The sequence below is a fragment of the Egretta garzetta genome, unplaced genomic scaffold (genome assembly GCF_000687185.1).
Source record: "Egretta garzetta isolate BGI_Z169 unplaced genomic scaffold, ASM68718v1 scaffold299, whole genome shotgun sequence".
Lineage (NCBI taxonomy): Eukaryota > Metazoa > Chordata > Aves > Pelecaniformes > Ardeidae > Egretta > Egretta garzetta.
In genome coordinates, this window is record NW_009260696.1 from 346,474 (window position 1) to 363,497 (window position 17,024).

Genomic DNA, 17,024 nt, shown 5'->3' on the forward strand with positions numbered 1-17,024 from the left:
TAGAGTCCCATTACAAAAAAAAAATAAAATAAAATAAAATCTCACAGAGTTTTCTTAAAGCATGCTCTCTATTAGTAGTAGGTACTTTGGACTCTATGTACTGCAACTGCCATAGGCTAGAACTGATAATCCCTTATTTGTACAGCCAGAAAGGGACACATTTTGGTTTATTTCCATAAATATTTCAAAAGCTTTTTCTGGCTGAGAAACAGAAAGCCTCTTCAGTAGTTATTTTACTCATAAGATTTTGATTTTTGTTGCTTGAATAAAAGGAAAGCTAGGGGGCTTTGTTGTGTGGTTTTGGGGGATTTTTTGTGGTTGGTTTGGATTTTTTTTACTGATTTCCATCTCTTAACAGTGAGAACATATTTTAAAACTTATGAATATGTGAACATTGTTTTAAATATTGAAAATATGTAAAAACAGTCCATACATAAAATATGACAGACAGGAAATCACATTTTGCTAGAACACTGTTCTGAAGTCTAACAGAGCACAATGCCTAAGCCTTCTGACCAAGCATCCAGCCCCAAAGGGCCCTCTGAATGTCAGATCCTACTAGTTTTTCTCATATGGCTAGAGTACATAAATAAATAAATACCCAAAGTCACCAGCAACAAAATAACTGGACCAGCTGCCAAACACTCCTCCTGACCCCATCTCCAACTCTACCCCATCTCCTTTCCTAAGGAGTGACACATTCCTGCAAAAGAATGACTGTGCTGAGACACTGCCAGAATTTCTTCCAAGCAACAGAGCATGGCTGCACCACCATTGCCAGCAAACACGGTGACTATGGTCTTAAAAGACGTAGAGAAGCACACTATAAACCTGTTTCTCCTCTGCGATGCCCCTGCAAGAACTAAGCAATCAGTCCAACTTTGAAAATAAAAAAAAAAAAAATAAAATAAAAAAAACCACCAAGAAATTTGCTTCAACAAGAAATCTTGTGGACAAGGATGGAGAAAGGAAGAAACACTCAATGCACAAACACACCTTCAGGATCTTCCCAACGTTTAACAGAAGAGCTTATATTACCAGCACAATTTCCTAAAGAAGGCCTTGCCTTGTTTCCTTGTGCTTAACTCCTCCATACCAACTACTCCTTCCTTAACCAGATGCCTCAAAACTCCCTGATGCTTCACCGAAAGCTGCACCAGAGCTGTAGTAAAAGGCTGCATCTGAGCTCTCCACAGGAAGAGCTTTCGAGACAGGCATATTCACATCAAGATATTCTGCAGCTTTTCGTTTCTTTCCTTTCACTTGTAACATTTTTTAGCTAATTGGCTCCAGAATTTATAATCCTGGTGACAGCACCCTGGCTGTGCAAGACAGAAAAGGTGGAGGAGGAGGGGAGGGAAGACAGAGCCACTGCCAAGGCTGCCGGCACCATCTTCCGTTCCGAGCAGGTTACTGCAAAGCACCAGCTAGATCTGGGGATGCTGATCCTCCCCTCACTCACCCAGCAAGCTCAGGGTATCTTACGCTTAGAAATTTCACAAGACAACTTAGCAGGTTTTATGCAGACTCCAGAAAAAGCAGGAATCCAAATACGAAGTGCAACTAAAACCACCAAATTTGAAAAGGAGAAAATTAAGCAGACGGGGAGAAAAAATGCAATTACAGCAGAAAAAAAAAATTTGTTTCACCATTAGCATTGCACAATAAGAAGGTTTGTCAGGCACCAGTTTAGCCTACACATGTTCACATCCGTCAGCATTTCCATGATAAATCCTAATTTTCGCCATTGTTGATCACATTGAACTAAAACTTGGTATGCAAGTTTTTAGCACAGATGCTCAAATAAATTATGCACATTAGTCATTTAACTTTCAGAGCAGCAAAAGAAAGCTGCTTTTTGGTGGGGGGGGGGGGGGGGGTTGACTGCAATTTATGACAAATTTTTTTTGCCTTACACAGCTAAAAAAGACAAGGCAGCTTACTTTTTATTTTTCATTAAACTTTTCAAGCAGTATGTCTTTTGTATAGATGGTAACACTTTGACGTTAGGAAAATATTTATAACAAATTAAAAATGCTCTCCCCCCACCAACAGCTACGCACTTACAGTATTTCCTCCATTTACCACGTTGCACCAGGGTCTGTATGTTCACATGTGCATACAAGCAGACACAGAGAATATTAAAATGAAAATACATAATGAAAATACCAATAATAGCAGGCTGAGAAGTCATTCAGTAGAGTTGATGTGATCCAGATGAGAAATTGTTAAACAAACCATTAGCTATAGAGCTGAACAAAGTTTATATGCAGACATCCCAGCCAAGACATATCCATATTCTGTGCAGTATCTGACCTGACGCTACTTCACAGCGGTTACAAAATCCTACAGAATTCACATTTGCCTTGGTAAATGCCTCAATGTATTCTGGCTGTCCCCTCTCCCCCCAGAGCACTGGAAAACCATCAATCTGTTTAAAATAAACAATATAAACAGTACCCTAAAATACTTTAGAAAAATCCATAGTCTTCAATACCCCTGTTATTACGGCAACTACAGTAGGTATTCGGGTACATGAGTGCAATAAGACAGAAAATTCATTCTGCATTCTGCCACCAATCTTCCTCTGGCTTCTCATGACTGCTCAGGAGAGCTATAATGCAGTTCTAGCATTACAAATTAAGAGACAAAACTGTTATACGCAAGCTTGTTCGACTGTTGATAACTTATCATAAAACACTTCAAAGGAACAGTTCAAGAGCCATGGTCAGTACTGTAATTTTAAGATACTATATGGGAAAGAAAAAATGTGTATCATGTGCTTTTAGGGTTGGAGAAGGGAGCAAAAAAAATATCTTAACTGGTAGAGATAGATAGGAATTAATGTATTTTATTTGCCTTAAAAATAATCAGGTGCAGACTAGACAGGATATATGGAGTAGGTATGATTGTTTTCATTCCTGTGGTCTTCTGGATCTGCATGTGAGAATATGAGAAACTCAGGTCACTGGATTAAGTGACTCAGCAGAACCCAAGCAAATGCAAAGCTTCGCCAGAAACTAAGTCCAGATTTCTCTGGCTACATTCTTCTACCTCATCATGGGTGCATCCTTATGGCTTCAAGACTGATTCTAATGGTATTACCAAACTGAAAGGCTCTCCTCTTTTCCAACTCACATAAAATTATTCAAGGCTTACTGCCACATTGCAAAGGCAATAAAAGACAAATCCCTAAGCGCTGGAAATCTTAAATCACTACAACTCCCAGAGCTCTATACAGAGCTCGGCAACAGGCTGAATTCAAGACTTTACGTAGTAGTACTGGTTTCAAAGTAGAATATTTTTGTACTGCTGACTATTGCATAGCTAAGATTATAATTTCTCCCTTTGTATTCATATCACAAATATAACATGGACATGGGGCACTCTTTCTTTGGTCCATCAGCCTCATTAATTTGATCATAGCATCTCTCTGCTAAAAAGGAAAGAATATGGATAATGAAATTAGATAGTAAGTTTTGACTTCAAATTACTTCAATAATTCTAAATACTCATTCTAATTTCCAAGAACTCTTGACCAGTGTTAACATACATCTATTTTATCTAGGATTTTTAGGCATTTTAGTCTCACGTAGGTGAAAGGTTTATAGCGCAGATGTGAGCCATGTACAGAAGACATGCTAGGCAGACTTCTCCTTCCATAACTTTTACACAGCAGCTCCGTGTTTCTGCCGGTACAACACACCATCAAGAACAGTCTATGCTTCCAATGACAGTAATTGAGATTTTTTTTTTTATTTTTTTTTAACACATTTTTCTGGTTAACAGCACACACTGCTGCCTGGACACCTAAGGGAATGCTGAATCAGCGTCTCCAGAGGAGCACTAACAAATGAAAGCTATTGTTCATTCTAGTAATAAAAAGATGCACAAACATCAGGGATGCCAGTAGGAACAACAAGGGTCAATCACAATCCTGGAACAAGGAAAAAAAAAACCAAACTAAGAACAGAGTTAAATAGCTTCTACAATTTTTTTAGTCATTAGAAGTGATCAGAGCACTGAACAGAGGCATTCCACAGATTCTCCTTGAATGTTCTCCAAGAATTACAGTCAATTATAAGGTAAGAAACAACATTTTTACTGGTTTTGCACAATACAGTTTGCACAGAGCTCCAGGCTGAAAAGATGGTGCAATTACAGCTGTGTCTGACCCCTGTAGGCTGCTCTTTAGGCTTTTTTTATATATTTTAAACAGAAAGAGACTGGCTCCATGAGCTTCAAAAACCAAAGTTGCTTGATTTTCTATGGATTTCTCTCTCCAAAGGTGAATATTGACTCAAGCAGACTTCCATTTCTCATACTAACAGCATGAAAATGATTCCAACACCGACAACATTACCACAGTACTGTCAAATGTCACGAACCTTTGGAGAAGTTGGCATAGCAGAAGTTACGGACTGTGATATTACCGTGGTATCAGAACAGTGCTCACTCACTGCCAGTCTCCAGGCTGAATGAGCAGTGGCTAAGGAGGCATGATCTCTGATAGCAGCCTTACTGCCAGGCTTTTTTAAGAGGGTCTTGTGCTTGCAGGGCTCTGCTACCTCCAACTGCACCAACAGGAGCAGGAGACCTGTTTTCTTTAAATTTGCTGGAATTTATTATTTTTGAGACTGCTACCATCTGCCAAACTTAACAGAAGACAACTAGCAAGTTCAAAAGTGTAGGGTAGGCACAATCTCATCTACATACACACACAAAGCACAGTAATAAGCCTCACTTCCTCAGGAAATCAGACTATAAATGGCACAATCATGAAAAGCAAAGGTCTGGGCAAAATCCCATGTTTTTAGAATTGGAAGCAGAAGTCAATGTCTTGGCTAAATTATTTTTTGCCTTCCTATTTTCTGCTAGGGATTAACTATATGATAGAAAAAATTGGAAAAGCTTTGCATCTACCAAATTAGAGTCATGAATAACCAGATGTTGCTCTAGAGGCTTACTATTTGAATATGTTTATTTGGAGAGTGTAGACTGGTCGCTTAATGGGACGCTATCAACTACCTTCTGGTGTAAAAATGCATGAAAGACCCATTTTGGAGAAAAGAAAAAGCAATACCTACTAGTCATTTCTTCATAATCTTGCTCTATAAATGAATGCAGAACCTGCCAGCGGTTAATATTGCCCTGAAGAAATGTGAATAAACATTTGTCTGGTATTAGGTACACACACACCTCCAGGTATAAATCAAGGCACAGTGTGCCGCATAGATGAACAAGAGAAGACAAAAAAATCCCTACCTTGTCCTGTATTAGACATTAAGTGCTTCTTTTGATCACAAAATAATTCATAAAGCCTATCAAAAAGCTAGCACTTCTCTCTGTCAGATAAAAGACATTTTCACTGTAATTAAACTTCTGTCCAACTTTGCAGAAGATTAGGGGAAGAAGTTTGACAGGCTCTATTTATATTTGTGACTGACACTCCTTGGGACATCCAAGGAAAAGAGAAGATGGGCAATAGATTTATGACACACTTCTGAGCTAACAGCACTTATGGAGATGGACAGTTCTGAGCTCATCATCACTCATTCATTGGGGTGTTTTTTTATTTAAAAAAAATCCCTGCTGCCCAACTCAAAGCATTTCCTGCTCAGTTTTCAGTCTACATTTACAGCCTTCAATGGTTTAGTTTTTTTAAGCAACAACACGAACAGCAGGTTGTTTGGATAAATCAGCTTTACATGATTTATAAGAATAAAGGCGGTAAACAATCACATCTCTTCACAGAATTTTTGTGAGCACACAGAAAAGGAAAATACTTTTCAAACATATTCTGTGTACCCCTTTTCACATATGAAACTATATGTCAAAACACATGGCTGGGTTTCTGACACTAGGTGATGAGAGAAAGCCACCAACTCCAGGATTGCAACACCAGAACCAAAGATTTACTCCGCTTCCATTTTTCTTTGTGTCCTTCATCCTGCTCAGTACTAACTTCACCTTATGTGCTTCCTTGTGTTTGACCTTCTGTGAGATACCTCAATGGTCCAAAGTCATTATTACACTTAGACAACAAGAGCAAAGGTAGAAAAGAAATTACCACTTCGGGAGAGACCACAAGTAACCAAAAGTAGTATATTTTTATAGCCTTTCAGAATTGAAGCAAAGATCAAACTGTAAGCAGCGCCATTCCTCCATGCTTAGCCATCTCAGAGGACAACACTGAGGAGAAGGGAAGTTTTCCCCTACATTTCAAATTCTAGAATGCTTTGCCAGGATTGTTTTGTGAAATATCTCCAGAAACCCCTATCTCCAAATATGCAGACAGGATGCTAGAAAAATAAATACACAGCTTTTTTAACTTAAAAAAAATTGTGTAACTACATCATCACTCTGCCGTAGGACAAAAGCTTATAAACTGCTTGGCCAACTCTCCATATCACAAGCTCCAACTATCGACTCTTCCTGAAAAAGTACAGTTCGACACACCACGCCGATAGCATTCACACCCTGTGGGGAAAAATGTGCTTAAACTAACGATGTCTGCACGGTTAAACTGACCCACTCATAAAACACCTTTCCTTCATTACCTTTTCCTAAACAGCAGAGCAGATACACTCCACGCTATCGAAGTGGCCCTAAGCAATCTTCTTTTGAGCCTCTGGATTGTTATCTTTGTTCCGCAGTTACAGAGCTCCACGATACTTCCCGCTGTTACTGCTGAAAGTATAATTTACTCTATTTACACAACTTGTAGCAACACACTCCAAAACAGCAGTGAGATTCCATCACGCGCTATTAATGGCACTTTCAGCTACATTACTCAGCAATCCTGAAGTTGCAAAGAGGAAGAGTGAGCTGCTGCTTCTGTGTTCGGTGCAGGAGTGACCCTCTCCTCTTTCCCCACACTAGCACCACAGGAAGGTTTTCCTCCCTAGCAAAAATAACAAACTCTAAGGGAGTCTACGCGACTCAAACACGTAAACAATCACTGTTAAAAGAAATTGCTTTAAACCCACTGTTCAGGAAATTCAGTCCTGTGGTTCTGTGTCTAAAAGCATCCAATCTGAGTGATACAGCAAATACAATATGCATCATCATTTGATCTCTAGGAGGCCTTGAGACATTGGCAATTGCACAGGTTACACAAGACACAGATTGCGCTTCATATCCCCAAACCAGAAGCAGGGGGAATATCAATGCAAAGACCGATTCGTAATGATGTAGCCTTTTTGTGGTGTGATGAACTCTATTGCTTTTTTAGTAACAGAAATGCTGGCTCTAAAAAAATATACAGTAATAAATGGAAAGCAGTTCAAGAACGGAAGAAAGAGACAAAATAAATTTAGTCTGTTTAGTGAAGCCATATGCCATTTGGAAAACATTGTTACCAGTGTGTTTGTGTTCTATAACTCTCCATTTTAGATCAACTAAGGGACACTGATAAGCAGTTAAGCTAGATCTGTCTCCAGTTTTACAGAAATGGACGGGACGTTACACAGCAAATTGTTCCCTTGTGATACCTTTTCCATGCCTGGTTTGTTTTCTGAAGTCAAGTCCTGCTCATATTCCGCTACATTAGCAATTAACTCCTGCTTCTCTACCAAGCATCCCCTGTTATCAAAAAGAAACTGGGGACTATTTGTTCAGGTTGTGAGACAAATAGTAGCTGGCAAGTGTGTATCACAGTCACTAAACAATATGGGAAAGGTACCATCACAGGGAATCAAAAAACAATAAGACTGCAGTGTAAAGACCAAGAGAAAGAATAATCAGCTTGCAAAAAAACCCTTCCAGGCACTCTTCCACCTGTGTTCAAAAGCTCAGTGAGGACCGAGCATACATTCACTCTACAAAGACTCAGTATCAGCCATTTAGGGAAAAGCATCCTATCACCATCTTTAATACCATATTCAAACCTCTTCTACTAAACTGAACTTTGTACTGTAGCAACAGGGAGGCCAGGACCGTCTGTGATTCTCCACTTCATTGCCAAAAAAATAAATTCAGACACCAACTTCAGATGATGTTTTCTTAAGCATCTTTCAAATCATTAATTTTAATGGAGAAAATTAATCAAAGCTTCTTAGGGTAGGCAAAAATTCTTTTGTCTTTGTACTGCACATTGCTCTATACACGCATAACCACCAACTTTATAAATCAAACATAGCACATTTCAGCTAAGGGCAAAAGAACTTGCAGCTGAAAAAAACAATAGGAAGCTGAATAAGTGCTGGGCTCAATCACTAGAGGGAGTCATGATCACGTATTAAGTTACTGTAATACACAGACCATTCTGACCACTATTATGAAAGACATAAAAGAGGAGACCATCAGCGAAATCTGGACGTCATTCAGGGAAAAAAGAAAATTAGATTTGCTTCCTTAACAAGGTTTTATTTTCAAAGACTCAAGACCTTCTCCTGGGAACTTTCAAATCATCTGTAATGAAAGGGTTTTAAAAATGTATCTTATCGCCTACATTTTAAGACAGAATAAGGAATGTGACAGAAGAAAGCCAAAATTATCAGTTTTGGAAATGACACACAGCATTGCATCAAGAAAATGTTAGAATTTTAAATTTAAGCAGCTTTAAAGTTAATTTCACTTGAAATCAAAAAGTAACCTTAATCATGCTTTTATTTTTAAACTAAATTGGCACACTCACATCCAGCATGAGCAGGCACTACCAAAAGGCTGCTTTTTCAACAGATGATTCCCCTTGGCCATTAATAAATTTAGAAAAAGCATTTCTCTGACAGGCTGTGAGAAGCAATCTCAAAAAAAAAAAAAAAATCAATAACTCAAACATTACCACCATTCTTTTATTTGATGATTTGATCAATTGTGGGTTTGAGGGTTTGCTTGGTTTATTTTTAATATATGAAATGCCTTTTTTATATTGGCGAGATTTTTTTCCCCCCTTTAAACTTCTTAGGAAAAAACACAAAACAATTTGGCCGGCTGCACTCATGTGAATTTACACTTGGCTAACAATTTTACAGCTGACTAAATAGTTTCGTTAACAGCAGCAACACACACGAAGCTTTTAACACCCAGCTTGAATCCTGCCCATCATTAGTAAGGCGGAGCCCAGAATATGATCATTTCTTGAACCAAAATCTACCACATACCTCAGGAGACATATTAGCAAATGCAGCCCAAGACAAACCAAGAGTGCTTGTCCAGTGCTCAATGACACAGTATTTGACTGCTTTACATTCAACATGTTTACACCGAAGGCTGAAATTCTCCACGCTTCTGTTGCTTAGACAAGTTAGCTAACACCTTGGCAATGCAAACAGTCCAAGAGCCTTTCTGAAAGACAGAGGTATTGTTTTTAACAAGAACATACAAAGGCTTCCCAATGTGAGGAAATGAAACAGTGTGAGAAGCAAGAATACGTGCACCAAGGATGTGAAGCGCTTTCTGGCACACTGTGGAACTGTGGTAAGAAATGCTGTGTGTAACCAATGCAGGCTGGAAAGTTAATCTCTGGCAGACAAACTCATTTCCCCTATTAGATATTCACTCCCATGCCAGGGCAAAGGCTCAAACACCCTCTAGTGTCAAATATATATCTCACTCTATAAACAGACTGCTCCTCTCAAAGCCTAGCAGCACTTTGCCACCAAAACTGCAAACATACTTTTCCACCACCATCTATACAAACTGGTCCTCTAAGTAGTCAAATCACAGTCCTCAAGGCTCTTATCCCTTTCCCATACCCAGATAGCTACTTTGCACATTTTCCTGTGACGTTCCCTTTCCAGATGAGATGGTCTGGGGAAGCAGCTCACTTCCCCTTGCAAACACTTTAGCTCATAAAATAAAGCTGGATAAACTCTTCACTGCATCCAGAGTTCTTCATCTTTTTCTTCCTGCAAGGATTTGAGCAAGCAAAAAAACCTCTTCATCAACATGGGAAAGAATAGAAGATAGCATAGAAGGCTCCATGGAACACCAAGGAAATCTAAAGACCCATTTTCTCAGTTTGCAGTCCTTGTTTTCTCTCTACAAGCTTTAATATAGCAGCATCTTGCTACCAGCCTCCACTATTGGTATCACTCACCTGTTCGAGATGGTAGAGTTCTGCTCTTTCAGCACAAGCTCCCTTTGCTGCAGGGCCACAATTTGCCTTGAGAGATCATCAGGTGTCCTACACAATTAAAACAAAACAGAAACTTTTAACAAATCATTGGTTGAAAAGCTACGTTCCATACATAACCATAAAAAAGATCTCACCAAAAGCAGACAAGGCAATTCCACCAGGCCAAAGTTGCTGCTGACCCTTAGAACAACCAAGGGTTGCATCCTGTCCAGCTTACATAAAAGCTTATTTTATCAAAGCCATTGCTGTATGCTATAACCACCATCCAAGCCGCAGCATCTCACCACTGTTCACTTCAACCCATAAACTAACTCTAAAGCTGTAGAGTCAGCAAGACCAAATTCTTCAAAGAAAGCAGCCTCCGTAAACATTCATACAGGTGAACAGACAGCTTATCACTTGAACGTACATACCTTTTTTTTTTCATATGTAAGAATAGGCATTCACTGCCTCCTCCCCATCCTAGTGCTCAGCACAAATACACAGAGGTGAGTACACCCAGTGTTACTCTAATTGCTACTCAACTATGGAGTCTCAATGAAGTACGATCACAGGATCATTACCAAGAGAGTAGGAAAAGTAGGAAGTAAATGTCCATATAGACGGTACAATCCAACAGCTCTGGCTACTGTTGCATAACCTCTGATAGTGTAGAGGTTCCGCTACATCATAGGTGACTTGAAGCAGTGTTCCCACACTGTGTTGACTTCAGAGTCCTTCATACAAGCAGTGACTCCAGAGCCATGGGGCGGGGGAGGATCCATGAGCTCTAGAGAACACTTCAGAATCCACTCGAACAACCTTTTCTTGTCAGAGATCAAAGGCTTCTGCAGATCCGCAAGCAACAGCTGTGTAGTTCTCAGGAACAGGTGTATTTTTCCACCAAATTCAATGATGAATTCTTAAAGCTAGTGGAATGAGATCAAGCTAACTCCCAGAAACCACTATCCCATAACAACAGCCTCCACAGGAGATAGCTGTTCTTTTCTGAGACCTCTCTTTAAATCATGAGTGTAAGAGATTCAACTTAAAATGAAGGCAGCTTATGAAAAAATTTAGAAAAATATTTTTCTCTTGAGGCACCAGAAGGGGTTTCCCATCCCAAAAGAGAACTATCTGTATCACAGTTCTCAAGGGAAAGGAAGCTGGAAAAGGCACCACAGTATGTACTGGATACAGCCTTCTGCTACAGCAAGATGCATCACCCCAAAGGGGAAGAGTGACCTTGAAAGGGTTTTTTCATAAGGAGCGAGTGGGAAGCTAGTTTTGCAGAAGTGAAATCTGTAGAAACACACTCTGTCGTGTCCCTGTGTCCCTCAAGATGCACATCAAGGCTTCACTGTTGCTGGCAGATGAAATCAAGCCTGGTCAGATTTTACATTATTCAAATGCAGCCCTGGAATGAGGCTCCTGCCACTCCAAAAACTCAATAGGTAGGACACGTGCCTCTAGCCTGACCATTGGAATTCTGACTGAATCTAGGACTAAAGAAGCCATTTCTCCGATGATACCACTTTCCAGCCAACTATTCACATACTCAAAGGGCATTGTTTTTTCTCTTTAATGATCTGTCACTTCCAGCCAAGTGAAAAATCAGGAAACACTGAGCTGATGCAGATAGTCAGGATTCAGTTCTGGCAATCCCAAATCAAAGGTTCCTGCTTTTTGATTCCAGAATTGCACACCTGTAGCCTTCCTCAACAGAAAATTTTGAAGCTTCTAATACCACTTGTGTTACATGCAAGTCTTAATAGTCAATATATAATAAAACAGATGGACATGGTCTTCCTCGGACAATGGAGACACATATTGAGGCAGTCAAAGAAATCTGTCAGAGCAGGATGAAGCATGGTCCTTCAGAGACATCACACTTGCTGGCCAAGGAAACTGTGAGAAGAAACCAAGACACCAAGCTGGAGATGGCTTGATTAAAACATCTAAAAATTCAAATTCTAGTAGTAGAGACAAGTGAATTTTAAGCCAACACGTGCCTGGGTTTTCAAATGTGTTGCAGCACTACATAACACGCTTCAAATTCCTGAAGCTGAGCCTGAAGGGATTTTTTAACTTAAGCAATTCTCCATCTCTTTACTGAGGGATACTTAATAGCTGGGCATCAAACACTGGAGGACTAATTCAACCCAGTCTGATGCAAGCTACATCTCCACATAACTCAAAAGGCATCAGTCTCTTGGACTGGTTGGAAAAACAACACCAGTTTCTTGGAATCTCAGCTCTGAAGAGCTCAAATCTAACACTGCTCTAACTTTGTTTTCCAAGTTGAAGGACTCAGGTTCTTTCTACTGGTATATAAAAGGAGAACTAAATGATAACATATGCTAGAAAGTGGAAGAAAGTTGGTTTCGTATGCTCCACAATGTCTGCGTGGAAAAAAAGAAAAACCAAAACAGCAAAAACCCCCTACAAGATAAGTCTATAAAGCTACAATCTGATTTCAACATGGGTTCATTAGCTTCTATCTGCAGGAAGCGGACCTCTGACTCAGACTTTTTTTTATTTTTCCCATGAATTAAGGAAGTAGATGTTCTCTTTCCTCAGTGGTTTCTAACTAGAGAAATCTAGAGATAAGGATAAAGACAACTTTGTATTAGTGCTGATGAGGAAAAAAAAATACAAATAATCTTTCCCTTTCCACTTCATCTTCCACCTATTAGAGGCACCAGAAGCTAAAAAACCAAAAACACCAGACAGAAATGGACTGGGTATGCTTAGTTTGTTTGGCAAAAAGAAGCTGTAAGTACACACACCAATTTCAACACGGACAATCTTTGTAAAATTTAATGCCAGATCAAGAAGGCTCTGAAAAATGCAGTTCTAAGCCTCTCATAATTAAACCAAATACAGCAAATTTATCACAAGGATAGTATCAGGCCACGCTGAGTGCCTCTTGCCATGTTGAGTGCCATCCCCCAACACCAGTGTTTGGTCCCTGTATGAATGAAATAATTGCACAGGTTTTTTTAAATGGGGAAAAAAAAAGTATATTCGCCTTGATTTTTTTCTCATTTTCCTCAGAAATTCATACCATAATGTATTAGGACTGAGACAGAGAACTGAAATTAATCCAATAGTAAAACAAGACAGGATTATAAAAGCCACAGATTTCTAGTAATGACAGCTACTGACAGATTTCCAATAACAAACAATCATCCTCATCTGTTTGGCAATTCAAACCAACAATCAGCTTCCAATCTCAGTTTCAGCAATTGGCAGCTTTAGGTTTAGACTTATTTCTGGAGGATGTTTTATTGGCATTAGATAATTTTATTTTTTTTTAAGTGGAGCAGCATAGATATGTAACAGAAAATAAAGTCAATAAGTATTAGCCCCCTCTAAAGAAGAGCTCACTTTACATAAAACTAAATGATGTCAGGTGATTAGCGACAAAGACAGCCCATGCGCTCTGCAGTCAGATACCTTTACTGAGAGGTTTCAAAGCCCATTTCTGAGGTCTACATCCTACCCTGATCACACACTATTTGGCAAAAGCCAAATTTACACAGTTCCAAGTGAAGAAATGACACTGCACGCACAATGAAATTATATCAGATGAGCTTTCAATTTGAAGATAACTGGTCAACCCCCAAAGCACTGCAAATACCAACCAGCCCTCATTGCTGTGAACAGCCCTCTCATTTCACAAGTTTCTGAAAACAATGCCACATGAAGAGAGAAATTTGTCAGCAGCCCAACACACACTTCACATGTCCTGGCCTAGCGAGCCTTTGCCTGACGAGCAAGCTGTATATAATTTTTGCTAAAGCTCCATCCATTCCCTATGGATCAGTTGATACCAAAACCAGTACTGAAAAGCCAAGAAGTCTGCTTTACAAGAATCTGTCTGACAATGTGTCTTAACAACACTACTTGAATCACCATTGCTACCTGAGGGAAGTTTGAAACTCTATAAATATACCCAGAACTCCCTTTCTGAGAAGCTGTTTCTTTCTGCACTGTCCCAACGTTTGACCTGCAAACAGCTTCCCTTCCCTATGTACCGATGGAGCCCACGGAACCACAAAAAACCACGCCTGGTTTGTAGCAGCTGTGCAAAATCTTCTAAATGAAACACACACACTTACAGTGATTCTAGAGCAGCGTGTTATTAAAGCCGAATAGTATGCTATGTAATTACAAAGATAACATGAAGACCAAATGACAAAAAGTGGCTTCCAAAATATGGGTGCAGATTAAATCACTGACTTCTGTTCTTTTCTCCTGGGCAAGGCACGAGGAGACAAAAAGCTAGAACACTATTCCTCTGTCCGACCATCCGATCTTGAGACCGCATTTCCTTCTGCAATAACATTTCAGCAAAAATCAAAAAACAAAACAGGAGAATTTAAGCCTAATTTGAAAACAAGGGGGTTTTGCCCTAAGCAAGCAAATTAGTCCAGCATAGCCTTGCAGCACAGTAAGGCAGGAGAGGGACAAAATTGCTGTTAACCAAAGCTCTTTGACTTCCTTTGAAGTGCAGATAATTTGAAAAGGAGCAATTTAAGAATGATGAAAACCTGAAACTGTAGAAATGAAGTGAAAAATTAACTTAATGGGACGCCCATCCAAGTCACTCAATGACTTTCAAGGGCCCACTGGCACACTTTTTTTAACAAGGAAAATGGCTTATACATTTTTTAATGCCTTTTTTTTTTGTTTAAACGCACACAACTGGCATTTCATAGACATCTGCTAGAAATCTCTGCTGAACTGTCTTAGTTAAGGATCTATTTCCACTTCAGTATAAACTATGACAGTTACACACTGAGAATTAGCTGTTGAAGTAACATTAAACCAAGACTCAGTAAGCAGATGAAGATGTTAAAGTAAAAATTGGAATATTTTTTAATTTATAATTTATTAGAATGTCAACTCCTTGCTTCTGTAAAATGTTTCAAAATTCACAGCAAAGGAAGGGGTTTGATTGTAGCTAGATATCTAACATTAAATTTTAACTATGGAAGTGCAAGACAAAAGTAAAACTAAACAGAAAAACAGGCACTTAGTCAAATCTGTCTGAAGGACTAAGTTCTTCACTGCCTTTTTTTTTTCTTTTGCACTAGATTTGCTTAAAACTACCAAACTAATAACACACTTATCAAATTATTCAGAATTACTTATTTTTGCAAGTCTGTCAAATTAACATTTCTCTCTATAGTTTTAACTCGGTACAAATATACGATGGCACAGATTTGGTTGTCTCAACTAAGTCATATTAAAATGAAATGGAACATTCCCAGATTTTTGGCATGGCGTTTTAGGCGGTTGCATAAACTGGTTTACACTTAAGCATAATTAGCTGACAAAGACCAGAGAGAAAAAATCTTTAGTGAAGTGTTTGTTAAGAGAATCAGACAGAGAAAGGGAAGGCACATCTGCTTCTTTCTCTTTAATCAAAAAAGTTTCCAGGGTTTTGTTTTGGTTGGGTTTTGGTTTTTTGGTTTGGGTTTTTTTTTTTTTTTTCAAGGCGGCCTCCTAAAAGTATAAAATCTGCATTTTGATCCTTAAATGTTTTTATATTATGCATAAGAACCACAAGAAGATTTTTAAGTTCTCCCTTTTCTACTTTTAAACAAGAATTTAATCATCTTCTTAGGCAGGAAAACAGCAGCATGTGAAGAACAAACACAGAACGATAACATGACAACAACAGAAGATTTCTGGAAAGGCATTTTAGTTGTTTTAAATATTTCTGTGTGATTAGAAAGGCTGTGGAAAGTCTGTAACAGTCTCCTCCTGTAACCAGGGTGATGGAATCAATCAACCATGGATGCTGCTATACTGCTTGTACAGCCCTACCCAACTGGACAAGAAGTCTGGGAACACTGAGTATATAAATCAGTGTTTTCTTTGATCTGTATTTTAATCTTTAGGTAATCATTAATACAAACGAAACAATAGACAATGTGTTTCTGTCAGAAGAGGATGATGGAGTGTGATTTTGCATAGTGGACTGAAAAAAATGGCCAGGACTGCCAAGATTAAGAGCCGAACAGGTAAAAGGTAATTCCGGCAGGGGGAGATCGCGACCACTGACTCACGGACCATCTACCCAAGTGATACCCACCTACTCAGAGAGAACAATGGAAAAGGACAACTGAGTCTGCGCAATAATTTACATGTGAAGCGAGCAAATTTGTACCGATCACCAAAGAGTGTAATATTGAATATGTATGAATAAAATAAATAGGTATATACTTGATCTATATAAATCATATGGAAAGGGTGTAAGGCATGCACGTTAGGTGGAGCGATCCCCCGTGCATCTGGCGCCGCGAATAAAGAATGCCGGCCTTTTAACACTACATTGGTGTTACGAGGTTTATTCCCGATTTCGGTGACAGTTTTGGCACCCCAGATGGGACTCCGCTTGTGAATCTCAACGGATCCGCGGGATCACGGGACCTCCAGCCGGCACCAAGGGCTTCTCGGGGAGAACCTCTGATCCCTGGACCGAAGAATTCCGAGCAAGTCCCCTGGAAAGGTAATAAGGCATTCTTTTAAGGGGGTAACGGAGGGGTTGTAGTCCCCTCTTGGAACGTGGGCTCGAGTCCCACCAGTCTGCTTGTAAGACGTGGCAAAAAGCTACGCAGAGTTGGGCTGAAAGGTACCTCTACTGGGTTAGGGTCCCCACAGGCAACACCTGCCTGTCAGACAAGGTGAAAGCCTCACAGGGCTGGGTCAGGGTCCCGGGCAAGGATAGGGGTTAGAGTCCCCTGCTAAGGTTGTGGGTTTGAGTCCCACTATATATATATAGGAGTGGTAACAACTTTGGTAATTTATAATGGGTACATTTCTGAGTAAAAAGCCCATCCCACAAAGAACACCTTTGGGATGTATTTTAAAACACTGGAAAGATATGGGGGGTGATCCTTTGACTCAGAAACAATTGATTGAATATTGTAATCATCGGTGGCCAAAGTAT

The 17,024-nt window shown here is 39.5% G+C and overlaps 1 protein-coding gene across 1 annotated transcript in view; it reads right to left on the minus strand.

Moving 5' to 3' along the window:
* The window catches only part of MAD1L1 (mitotic arrest deficient 1 like 1), a 392,177-nt gene that overhangs the window by 332,989 nt on the left and 42,164 nt on the right, over positions 1-17,024 (minus strand). The window contains exon 9 of the mRNA XM_009645922.2: positions 10,043-10,129. Coding sequence (XP_009644217.1) covers positions 10,043-10,129 — 87 coding nt within the window. The remainder of the gene's footprint in view (positions 1-10,042; positions 10,130-17,024) is intronic.